The 12,050-nt window shown below is 40.5% G+C and overlaps 1 protein-coding gene across 3 annotated transcripts; it reads right to left on the bottom strand.

The window, feature by feature from the left end:
- Positions 1-1,983: 1,983 nt before the first annotated feature.
- LOC135463951 (uncharacterized) lies at positions 1,984-11,685 on the bottom strand. Of its 3 annotated transcripts, none has more exons than XM_064741420.1 (5): positions 11,482-11,685; positions 6,735-7,281; positions 6,015-6,102; positions 3,585-3,778; positions 1,984-2,973 (listed from the first exon to the last, which is right to left on the bottom strand). In XM_064741420.1, the coding sequence occupies exons 2-5, from the start codon at positions 7,075-7,077 to the stop codon at positions 2,699-2,701; spliced, it is 900 nt and encodes a 299-aa protein (XP_064597490.1). In that variant the 5' UTR covers positions 7,078-7,281; positions 11,482-11,685; the 3' UTR covers positions 1,984-2,698. The 3 variants fall into 3 exon arrangements, with proteins under 3 accessions (XP_064597490.1, XP_064597492.1, XP_064597491.1); XM_064741422.1 differs by lacking the exon at positions 11,482-11,685 and adding an exon at positions 11,257-11,284; XM_064741421.1 differs by lacking the exon at positions 11,482-11,685 and adding an exon at positions 8,455-8,555.
- Between the last annotated feature and the right edge of the window lie 365 nt (positions 11,686-12,050).

The following is a 12,050-nucleotide window of genomic DNA, read 5'->3' as shown; positions in this document are numbered from 1 at the left end:
TGAAACCGCCCGTTTTTATGTCAGGGTATATCTGGTGACCACCATGGTGTGGTGGTTTCTCCCAGATTCTGCCTAGTTTCCTCCAACTGGAGACGCCCGGTCTTTGTCAGATAAAAACTTGTGACCGCCGTAGTGTGGTGGTTTCTCCCAGGTTCTGCCTAGTTTCCTCCATTCAAACTGGAGACGCCCTTTCTTTGTCAGGTATAACTGGTGACGGCCATGGTATGGTGGTTTTTCGCAGGTTCTGCCTGGTTTCCTCCATTCAAACTGGGAACGCCCGGTCTTTTTCCGGTATAACTGGTGACCGCCGTGGTGTGGTGGTTTCTCCCTGGTTCTGTCTGGTTTCCTCCATTCAAGCTGAAGACGCCCGGTTTTTGTCAGGTCTAACTGGTCACCACCGTGGTGTGGTGGTTTCTCCCAGGTAAGATGGTTGTGTGCGACCACACGTGTAATAGTCATGATTTGGTCATAGGGGAGAGTAAAGCAATTAATCGTGAATAAATAATGCAGAGTTATACGCCAGGAACAGGTATATGCCGTGAAACATTAAATACGGGTCTACTAAAAATTAAATATTCAAAACAATTTTGGTACGCACACCCTCGATGCATGTCCAGACTGAAAACGAGGATCCGGTCAGTTCTTTTTAATCCCTGTTCTGCAAAGCTGTTGACATTTCAGTTTGCTCGTTTAAGGATGGAGTATTGCGGATTTGGCACTGATGAAATATTCCACAATAGTTGTACAGCATGAAGTGTGAACAAAACGGAACGGGCACAAGAAAGATCGATACTATATCGGCAAATCGCAGAAGCTTGGTACCTATATGTGCATGGAATCCGTTGTTATTGCATGATTTCTGTTATTGGCTCATTATAGACTCCAGTGCGAGATTTAGTCGGACACAAAAGCACAAGAGACAGAACAAAAACTACATATAAACCCCCCGAAAAAGATTATTAAGTAAAAAAGACACGTAGAGCTTCAGCTTTGAAGCCGGGAAACCTGGGATCAAACCCTGGTTGGGTCATACCAAAGGCTTTTAAAATGGTACATAATGCTGCCTTGCTTGGTGCTTAGCACTGAGAGGTTGGATCAAGGAATTGGTCCAAGTATACATACCGGTACATACATACATTCAAACATACATACATACATACATACACGCATACATACACACATACATACATACATACATACTAAAAATACAAGAAATATGCAATCTTTTTTTCATGCATATAGAGCGTGTTTATATATATATATATATATATATATATATATATATATATATATATATATATATATATATATATATATATATATATACATATTTGTTACAGTTTATACACACTATACCACCGTTCCTTTAAGTGAATGGTGAAAAATACAAATATATCTAATATAGCACCGAAGAAATGATTTGAAAAATATATAGAAAACAAAAATGATTGTGATCTATAGATATCAAATATACAGCCGCAAAATGGTAAATCTTGCCCACCCAAACCATTTAAGACTAAACTTTGGCGCAGGTTGCATGTTTAATCCCGTTCCACATACTTCCGGCCTCATATCTACTTCAGACAGCGTAATAAAAGGATGCATGAAAATGTATTATGAAACAAAGAGGAAAATAAAGAAAGATGTGCCAACAAAATTAGAAAATTTCATTTCTGAAGCATATTTAATATTTCTTAACAAGCCCTCTATTTCATGCATATTTCCCGTCATTGGTAGGAAATATTCGGAAATGACGTCATCGATGAATATACTTAGAACGCGGGACCAGCTTAGTTCCCCGAATTCGGACTCTCTCCCGGTCAAAGTTGTTTTGACAGCTATCACCGTTGATGTTACCACAGCAGGCATCTTAATTCTGGACTGCTCGCTGAAAACTGTAGTCATTTCTATGTTCTAAGTAAGAAGATGGAAAGCTTTTTGTGCTTTTATTAAGAAATGTAAGAACTAAGCACCAAGCGTTATAAGTAAGAAGATGGAAAGCTTTTTGTGCTTTTATTAAGAAATGTAAGAACTAAGCACCAAGCGTTATAAGTATCCTTTAAGGTTTCTGGTTTAATCGACTGTACGAATGCAACCACCCATGTGTGACCACTGTGTGCGATTTGTTTGACGCATTTTTGGGGGGTAAAAACTTTCAAGCCCTTGAGTCTGAACACGTGAATATATCTTTTGATTCTTGAGTTCAACCAAAAAACTGTCATTAAGTATGGAGAAGATGTTCAGAGGTTTACAGTGAAAAAACTATCCAAGTAGTCCTACCGTGAGTTGATTTTCTGTGGTGTCTTTATAGATGTGGAAAGAGGTTTGGCACCAGTAAAATAATCTAAAAAGGAAACATCCCTGTTTTATGTATGCATACGACGGCTATATGTCATGAAAGATTCATTTCCATTGAAGATTAAACTGCAATTGAGTTAATCCCAACGCTAAGGTAATAATGGCATCTGGCACTTGTGGTGTCGCGAACTCATCTTATCTCGTGCATAGTGTTTACTCTAGGTTAGTCAGAGAATGGATGATATATTTACACAAAACCTCATTGGATGACTAATTTTGTCATGCAGCATGGGAATGATGGTGATGCTGGACATACATCAGATCTTAATCTTAATCAATTCGCAATTCGCAGAAAATGAAATTGCTGAAAATATTCCACGGAGCACTGCGCACAAAACCGCTACATGAGCTGACAGCGGTCTTTGAATTTGGAAGTCCTCCGGTTGTCCGGTCTTTCTCCCGTCCAGAATCCGTGGTTCCGGCACTCCGTCACGATAAACTCGTCCACTTGGACACCGTAGTAAATCTCCAGGTCGTCCAAACTCAGTCGCGACACGTTCATTGGCAGAGACGGGCAGTTCACTGCGGACTCTATCTCCTTGCGGACGGACTTCCACTCAAAAGGTCCGCCTAGGTAGTTCCGTGTGGCCAGCTCCAAGTTAACCGCAGGCAGTGCTGTCAACAGAGACCACTTAATCCAATAAGACTAACTTAGTGACAATCTGATTGATTGATTGATCGTTGATCGATTAGTTGATTGTTTGCTTGACTGACTGACTGACTGGCTGACTGACTGACTGGCTGACTGACTGACTGACTGACTGACTGACTGACTGACTGACTGATTGATTGATTGATTGATTGATTGATTGATAGATTGATTGATAGATTGATTGATGTGTTTCTTTGATTGATCGATTGATTACACGGCAGCCACCTCAACAGCTGATGAGATACTGATAAAACGGGATGACTGATTGGGAACTTTCACAAACAATTGATAGGTGGATAAATGGATGTATGGATGAGTAATTGATAGATTGAATGGTTGATGGATAATTAATTGATTGGTTGATTGATGGATGGATTGGTTGATTGATAACTGATTTCCTGGTTGATGTATTGATGGGTTGCATGATGACTTGTTGATTGTTAGACAAACCACTGACCTTGACAACTGAGCAGGTACTGATAAGCCGGGATGACCAACTGAGGGTCTAGGAGGAATAGTTTTACGGACAGCATGATGACTGATTGATTGATTGATTGTCAAAAAAACAACTAACCTCGGCAACTGAGCAGGTACTGATAAGCCGGGATGACTGACTGAGGGTCTAGGAGGTGAAGCTTCACAAACAGCACGTTCATGTCTCTGTTGTACTCCTCGTCAGAATAGTGGCCTTTGATTAGTCGGCGCATCGTCTTTTTCATCCAATCAGGACTCGTTATGTCCGCCATCAGGCGCTCTGCCCACTCATGACTAAAACGAAACATTACATAACTTAATTGCCAGTCATTAACATAAGCTTAATATACAGTAGAAAAATAACCTGTTAAATTTAACAGAAAGCCTATTGTTTAGGTGATGCTAGAATATATTCTGTTATTGCATCAGATTATTCTGTTAAATATAGCATATATAAGTTATTAATTCAAAAATAACAATTGCATTAGACTAACAGGATATTATGTTGAATATGACACAGTATTATGTTATAATAACAATATACATTCTAGCATCACTTAGACAACAGATTTCCTGTTAACCGATTTTTTAACAAAAGTGTATACCGTACATTTTGGACAAAAAGTCAATCACGGCAAATCCAATCGATTTTTTGCTATTATTTTATTTATTTATTTGTTTGATTGGTGCTTTACGCCGTGCTTAAGAATATTTCACTTATACGTGGCGGCATTATGGTGGGAGGAAACTGGAAAGAGGCCGTGATAGACCCACGACCATTGGCAGGTTGCTGACAGACTTTCCCACGTACGACCAGAGAGGAGGCCAGCATGAGCTGGACTTGAACTAACAGCCATCGCATTGGTGAGAGGTTCCTGTGAAATTGCGCCGCTCTGGGATGCTAGACCCCTCCGCCACCTATTATTTTAGAATAGTCCAACTAATTACCTATCACAAAATAGCAGCCTAGTCTGTCTACGCGTTAATGTTAAGAATCAGCAATAGCGATCCTGAAATTTATAAAGCGAACGAGTCTGATATTTAATGACAGGTAATGATTTTAGCCATTCTTGGTCAATGCAGAAAATTTTATTTTATTAACGAAAACGAATTTCTTGCAAAAAATCTCCAGTACGGTATAGACTTCTTAAAACAATTAGCCGGTAAAAACGCCACATTATAGACAGCGTTACTGCATGGTGACCACAAAGTATTTATTTACTTATTTGACCGATGTTTTACGCCGTGCTCAAGAATGTTTCACTAGTAAGAGGCAACAGGGTAAAGCCCGTGGGAAACCCACGACGATTCGGAGGTTGCTGGAATACCTTCCCACGTACGGCCGGAGATGAAACCGACATGAGCTGAACTCTCAGCGACGGTGAGAGGATCGTCGGTCATGGCACCGCGCCCAAGTGCTAACCCCTCTCGGCCGCGTAGGTCCCTTGATTACTAACAAAGGCTTTATTTGTATAAAATTATTCTAAATTACAACATAACTGCTCAGAATTATCTATAAACTATACACATAATGTATAATAGCCGATATCCGTTATACATTTGCATGTAAATTTCGACAGACTGCATGACCGCTATGTTTATACATACATGTACATATGCGATTAATCTACAGCCAAAATTGTCTACATATACCATACCGCATGCTATACAAAACTGGGACAAATTGCTGAACAGGATGCCAGTAATGATAAAATTACCTCGACATTTAGCAAAATGATGTGGGTAATTTGGGGAAGGGGTAATTCTGGTGAAATGCACACACTACAAGGCCAGAATTATAAAAAGGGGAAACTTCAAATATACCCCCCCCCCCCATAACGTACGTTTATTGTCATGTGCAAAGAGAATGCAACATTATAATCTGTTATATCTGTTATATATACATAGGCCTTCAACTGAATAAAATTCGCAAACTAATCCGGTTCGGACATGGTCTAATTAATCGGCGATATCCTACCTGTCATAGGGACATCTATTTGCCAGTAAACTTGATCGTAACGGTAACTTGCATGATATACTCCTCCACGCTTCCATCCAATCATTCAATCATTCATTTATTCATTTTCACTTTCGAGTTCACACATTCATATCACGTTAGTTGATTCGTTTATTCATTCATTTTTTTTTATTTTTTTAATTTTGATCCTTTAATATATTCATATTTCATTCATTTGTCTATTTTCAATTAGGTTTCATTTATTATTGTTTCAGATACTCTGCCTACAAGTACTTAATATTCATTCCACTTCACACACACAAATAACATCAATTTGGATTAATTCACTTAATTGGTGATTGATTGATAAGTTGATTGATGCATTCATTGGTTGATTCATCCATTTGTTCATTCAATTTCAGATCACTTTCAAATATTAACACTTCACACTTTCGACACTGTCGTTAGTGTTCAGTCGACACATTTACACGAGTTCATTTCACTCCAGCTGGTGTTTTCACTTGATAAAACAATTCATTATTCAGAGATTAAGAACGCTAAAGCAAAGCTTACCCTCCATCTTCAATATAATCTTCCAGGCAAACTTGCTTTGTTTCGTCCATGACGACTGTTGGATATAAATGCGTGTAGATCTGGAAACCTGGGGAAAAAACACAACATTTCATTATTTACTTCATTATTTATTTATTTAATTACTTACTTATTTACTTATTTTCTTATTTATTTACTTACGTATTTATTTGATTAGTGCATAACGTAGCACTTAGGGATATTTCACACATACAGTGGCTGCGCATGACCGTTTGTTGCATGGTGGAGAAAATGAAGTGCCCTTCGTCAGTCGAACTGGTGGTTTATGTTACAGACTTTGAGGTTTATAACAAGATCAATGTTAATATCATGTCTGGTGTCTATAGGATGGTGTTTTAGTCAGGCAGCACGCATGTCGAGGTTAACTTTTACATGAAAGTGCTGCATTTAACACTTAAATGGTTGAAAGAGTGACCACACTTTGAATGTGTTCTACGTAACACTCGTAAGTGTTATATGTAACAGTGTAAGTCTTATATGTAACAGTTGTACATGTTCTGTGTAACACTTTGAAAGTGTGATCGGTCATTTCTCCAGCCTCTTAAGTGTAAAATGCAACGCTGTGGTTTTACGAGTGTTGGGAGAAGTTTACTACGAGGCAACATCATTCTGATATGATACAAGTGCAGTGTGACTATAAATAAATAATCAAACAAGTAAATAGACAAATGGTAAACTTGCCAATTTTTTTCCACGGTAAACCTTCGTACATCGCCCTTAAATCCTCTTCAATTTTGTCCTTTTTTAGCATGGAGTGGAATTTGTAAGCGTCCTTCATCTTTATGAGCGCGCTGGCGACGAACGCCGTGGCGAACTTCGGCCAGTTGAACACTCTTCTTCCTATATGCTTCTTTTCCGGATCTTCTTCGGTTTCCTTGAAAAACACTCCGTGGACGCACGGTTCCGTCTTCACAAAGTTCATAAAGAGTTTCCGCGACGCTTCCGACACGACGTCGCGGCCGTTTTTGTCCAATGGCGAAAGAGCCTGAAGAGTCTCAAGTTGGAGTTCTTTCTCGCTAGGCATGGTTGGGCAAGTTTGGAATTTCGATTCTCGAACTGTTGACTAGAAACTCGGATATTCCATCTCGCTAATCCCTGCTGTCTGCTTTACACTGCAATACCCAGATAATAGGAACACGTGGGCAAAACAGAAAGTGTTGTTTCCACCTGGATATCTTGATGTTATAGTTGGGGATCCTTCTCAATGCACGTTTACACTCATTTGTCACTGCAATTAAAGAAAAGTCACACTAAGACTACAAGCATGTGCGGGGTAAAGATACAACCAGTATAAGTCTATATAGTTCGGTCCATAAGCAATTTAAACTCCCGGTAGTAGGTTTTCTGCATGGTTGTTTGGAGGTAGTTGGCGTAGTCATTTATTTGGTTGATTGCATTGTTATTTGGAGGGTCATTTAGTTGGTTGGTTGCGTAGTTGGTTGAGTGGTTGGTTGCGTGGTTGTTTGATTTGTTCTTTGCATAGTCGTTGTATTGCTTGCATGGTCGCCTGGGTGGCTGCTTGCATGGTTGTCTGGGTGGTTGCTTACATGGTGGTCTAGGTGGTTGCTTGCATGGTGGTCTGGGTGGTTACTTGCATGGTTGCCCAGATGGTTGCTTGCATGGTCGTCTGGATGGTTGCTTGCATGGTCGTCTGGGTGATTGCTTGTATGGTTGCCCAGGTGGTTGCTTGTATGGTCGACTGGGTGGTGGCATGTATGGTCGTACATGTATGGGCGACTGGTGATTTGTTGTGTAACTTGTTGTTTGGTTGCTTGGACGTTCGTTTGGGCGATTTGTTTGATCGCTTAGGTGATTGGTTCTTTGCATGGTTCTTTACATACTCGTTTCATCAGTTGGTTGATTGGTTTTCATGTTTGGTTGGCATGTTGGAAGATTAGTTTCCTTGTCTAATTGTGTCATTATTTTGATTGATTGGAATTTTAGTTTCTTGGTTGATCAAAGCCATAACATAATTATGAATCAGTACGTCATTTATTTCGCTCCCGCCATAACGCTGGCCGCCGTCGTACAAGTGCAATATGAGTGCGTTGTAAAACACCAGTCAGATGAATAACTCAATTTATTTGGTGTCAGGACGTGTAGCCCTATTAGTCCAAACTGACAATATAAACCGACACAAGCAGAACTTAACCATAACTCTCCAGAGATTGTGTAATTTGACCAGTCGAATACGTGAACTAAACACCCCACTATTTTCATGTACCCAGAGAATGCCCTCAATCACCCAAAGAAAAGCACCACCCCTCTTCCCCCTAACTTCAACACATCCCACCCCCACCCTTACCCCTACCAACTGCTGTTTTTACTCACAGGCACATACCTCATATGCAGACCCATATATCTGCCAATGCCAATAATGACATTCGGCGGCAACTCATACCTTCTGTATGTATAGTAACTGCCTTATGTATAAGCACTTGAGACCTGGTAAAATCCACATTCTTATCAGCGGCAATTTAAGGCCTTCCTAGCCTATTTAGAACACGTAAGTAATCCACCTACCGTTGTATACTACACACTTATAGCGTTGCTCGTTTTCCATACACACCTGTGTCTCTACATTATCACACGCACTTCGGCTAAAGTGTAACGAAACTGCACGGGCTCATGTGAGACGCGATACTGTTGACTCTAAAATAACGGCATTCGCGTTTTGTCGGATGTCTCGTGCGAAGCGAGTCAAGGACAAAGGAACTCTTTTCATTGCTGTAGTGATCTGCCGGCATTTTGGCACACCCTATACCCTATATGTGCGTCAGGTATACCGATTGGAAGGTAAGTAATTGTTAATTCGTATATAGGCCAGTGGACAGGTAATACAATCATTATATGCAATACAGGTGTTTATATTCGGTCTGCTTCACAATGGCAACGTGTCCTTCCTGACACCTTTGATAAAACATTTATTTAGTCAGATAGTCCATCGACGAACTTCTTGCATGAGAGTACTGAATCATATTTTTCATGGTTTTCAGGTTTACAGGTTCCAGGAAATTAATGTACATCAAGAGGCTACTTAAAACCTACAGATGTACAAGTAAAGTTGTCGTCAAGCCGGCGAGAGCCGGATTCGAATCCGAGGCCTTACTGGTCAAGAGCTATTGGTCTGACGTCAGGCAGTTTGGACACCTTTACGTCCAGGCTTAGGGCTCTACTGCATGGTGCAGAGTACTAGTAATACAACTGAGCGTGACACCAGACATGATATCCCCATTAAACCACCGGATATTAACACAAGACTGGACACTCGCAGCAAACCACAGGATACTCACACCTGAAGACTTGATACTCTGACTAACCACCGGATATTGACACCAGATTGGACACTCCCACTTAACCACTGGATACTGACACCAGACAGGACACTGTCAATAAACCATCAGATAGTGACACCAGACAAAACACTGCCCCTAAACCACCGGATATTGACACCAGACATGACACTCCCACTAAACAACCGTATGCTGATACCAGACAGGACATTCCCAATAAACCAAGGGCTACCGACACCAGACAGGACATTTCCACTAAACCACAGGATTCTGACATGACATTATCACTGAACTACAACTTATTGACACAAGATATGACACTCCCACTAAACCACAGGACATTGGGTAAACCATTCATCCCGCCATCTCTTTGCATAATGGCATGGGAAGTACAATTTTCCATTTGCTGATATGTTAGCTTGCCTTGCCGCAGCTCGGGTCGTAAACCCCCTTGGCTGTATGGCTTGATGGGGAACCCCTGGGGGCAATATAGTGATAAACCATGACTGGTGTAATTTTGAGCTACACCAAGATAAAGATGAGAGGAAGGGGGGGGGGGGGCGGCATGAGCCGAAGCGTCCATCGAGGCGAACTTGACATTTCGCTCTAGTCTGCACTGTATATAACTTCACCTTGTACTCATCTATACACATCTAAACCAACCTGTAGCTTGCAAGACACTTCTGAGCCAGTCTAAAACAATCACAGAGAATTAAAAAAAAAGAGATCAATGAATATTACAGTTCAAACCAAGAATCACTATTACAGTGCAAACCAACAATGACTATCACAGTACAAACCAACAATGACTGTTACAGTGAAAACCATCAACGACTATTACAGCGCAAACCAACAATCACTATCACAGTGCAAACTAACAATCACTATTACAGTGAAAACCAACAATGACTATCACAGTACAAACCAACAATGACTGTTACAGTGAAAACCATCAACGACTATTACAGCGCAAACCAACAATCACTATCACAGTGCAAACTAACAATCACTATTACAGTGAAAACCAACAATGATTATTACAATGCAAGCCAACAATGACTATTACAGTGCAAACCAACAATGACTATTACAGTGCAAACCAACAATGAGTAATAAAAACCAAAAATGACTGTTCAGTGCAAAGCAAGAATGACTATTACAGCGGAAACCAAGAATAACTGTTACAGTGCAAGCCAAGAATTACGATTACAGTGCAAACCAAGACTGACTATGGCAGGAGATCTAGAAATGAAGAATGCTACAATTGAAAGCAGAAGTGTTCCAGTAACAGTTAAAACCAAACATAATAGTCACCACGGAAATGATAACAGTCAAAAGAACAATGTGCGTGTGGTGGTTGGTTGGCGGGGAGGTGTGTGGTGTTAGTGATGGGGCGGGGGTGGGAGCAACAAATAACTATCACAGTGGAAACCAAAAATAGCTATCACGGTGGAAACACAAAATAGCCATCGCAGTGGAAACCCAAAATAGCTATCACGGTGGTAACAAAAAATAACTATCACAGTCGAAACCAAAAATAGCTATCAGGATGGAAACACAAAATAGTCATCACAGTGGAAACCAAAAATAGCTATCACGGTGGTAGCAAAAAATAACTATCACAGTCGAAACCAAAAATAGCTATCAGGATGGAAACACAAAATAGCCATCACAGTGGAAACCAAAAATAGCTATCACGGTGGTAACAACAAATAACCATCACAGTGGAAACCAAAAATAGCTATCACAGAGTTAACAGAAAATAACCATCACAGTGGAACTCCAAAATAACCATCACAAAGGAACCCCAAAATAGCCATCACAGTGGAACCCAAAAATAACCATTACAGTTAAACCCAATACTAGCCTTCACAGTGGAACTCAAAAATAAAAATCACAATGGAACTAACCATCACAGTGGAATCCAAAATGAACCATCACAACCATCACAGTGTAACTCAAAAATAGAAATCCTATATGTATATACCATTCATAAATAGCTACATATAAACAGATAAGCACGTATAGGCATATGTAAACCCTGTGAATTACACCATATGGTGGCGGAAAATAAGCGAGGGTGTATTAACGATATATATATATATAATGCGAAAATACAGGTTAATCTGACTTACCTCAATCGCACCAATGCTGTGCCTATGTCAGATGAGAATTATTGTATAACTGGGAATCGCGAGACTACGTACAGATTGGGCGTTTGTAAGTAATCAAAACGTCAAATAAATCAACCCGTATCCTGGCACGTCTCGAATGAGCTGTATAAGCGAGGACGTCACAGTTTGCAGTAGGAGCGATGACGATGTGACGATGTGCCGATGTGACGATGTGCCGAAATCTCCCCTACCCACGAGTTGCTCCGCGTACCCGCCTGCCGCGGGCGGGACTTCACCGCCTGTGAACCGCTCGAGGTCCGTCCCATGCTCTGCAGCCTGGCCCCCACGTGGTGCTGTGTCTGAGTATGTAACACACACAAGCTACATCATCATGTCATGTAACAGACTTGATTTATATACGCAGCATTAGGAATTTTGGCTGCAGTGTTTGTTTTGGCCAGAAATGTAAATATCACCGACCGCTTATACAGTTATACTCAACCAACCACATGCAGGACTTATGCAGGTAGTGACTGCGAGATGTTGCTCTCTTACACGACATATAAAAACACGTATAATATGATCAGAAG

This window comes from Liolophura sinensis, chromosome 3 (assembly GCF_032854445.1).
Source record: "Liolophura sinensis isolate JHLJ2023 chromosome 3, CUHK_Ljap_v2, whole genome shotgun sequence".
Taxonomy (NCBI): domain Eukaryota; kingdom Metazoa; phylum Mollusca; class Polyplacophora; order Chitonida; family Chitonidae; genus Liolophura; species Liolophura sinensis.
Note: the sequence above shows the minus strand (reverse complement) of the source record. Positions and strands in the feature narration are given on the sequence as shown.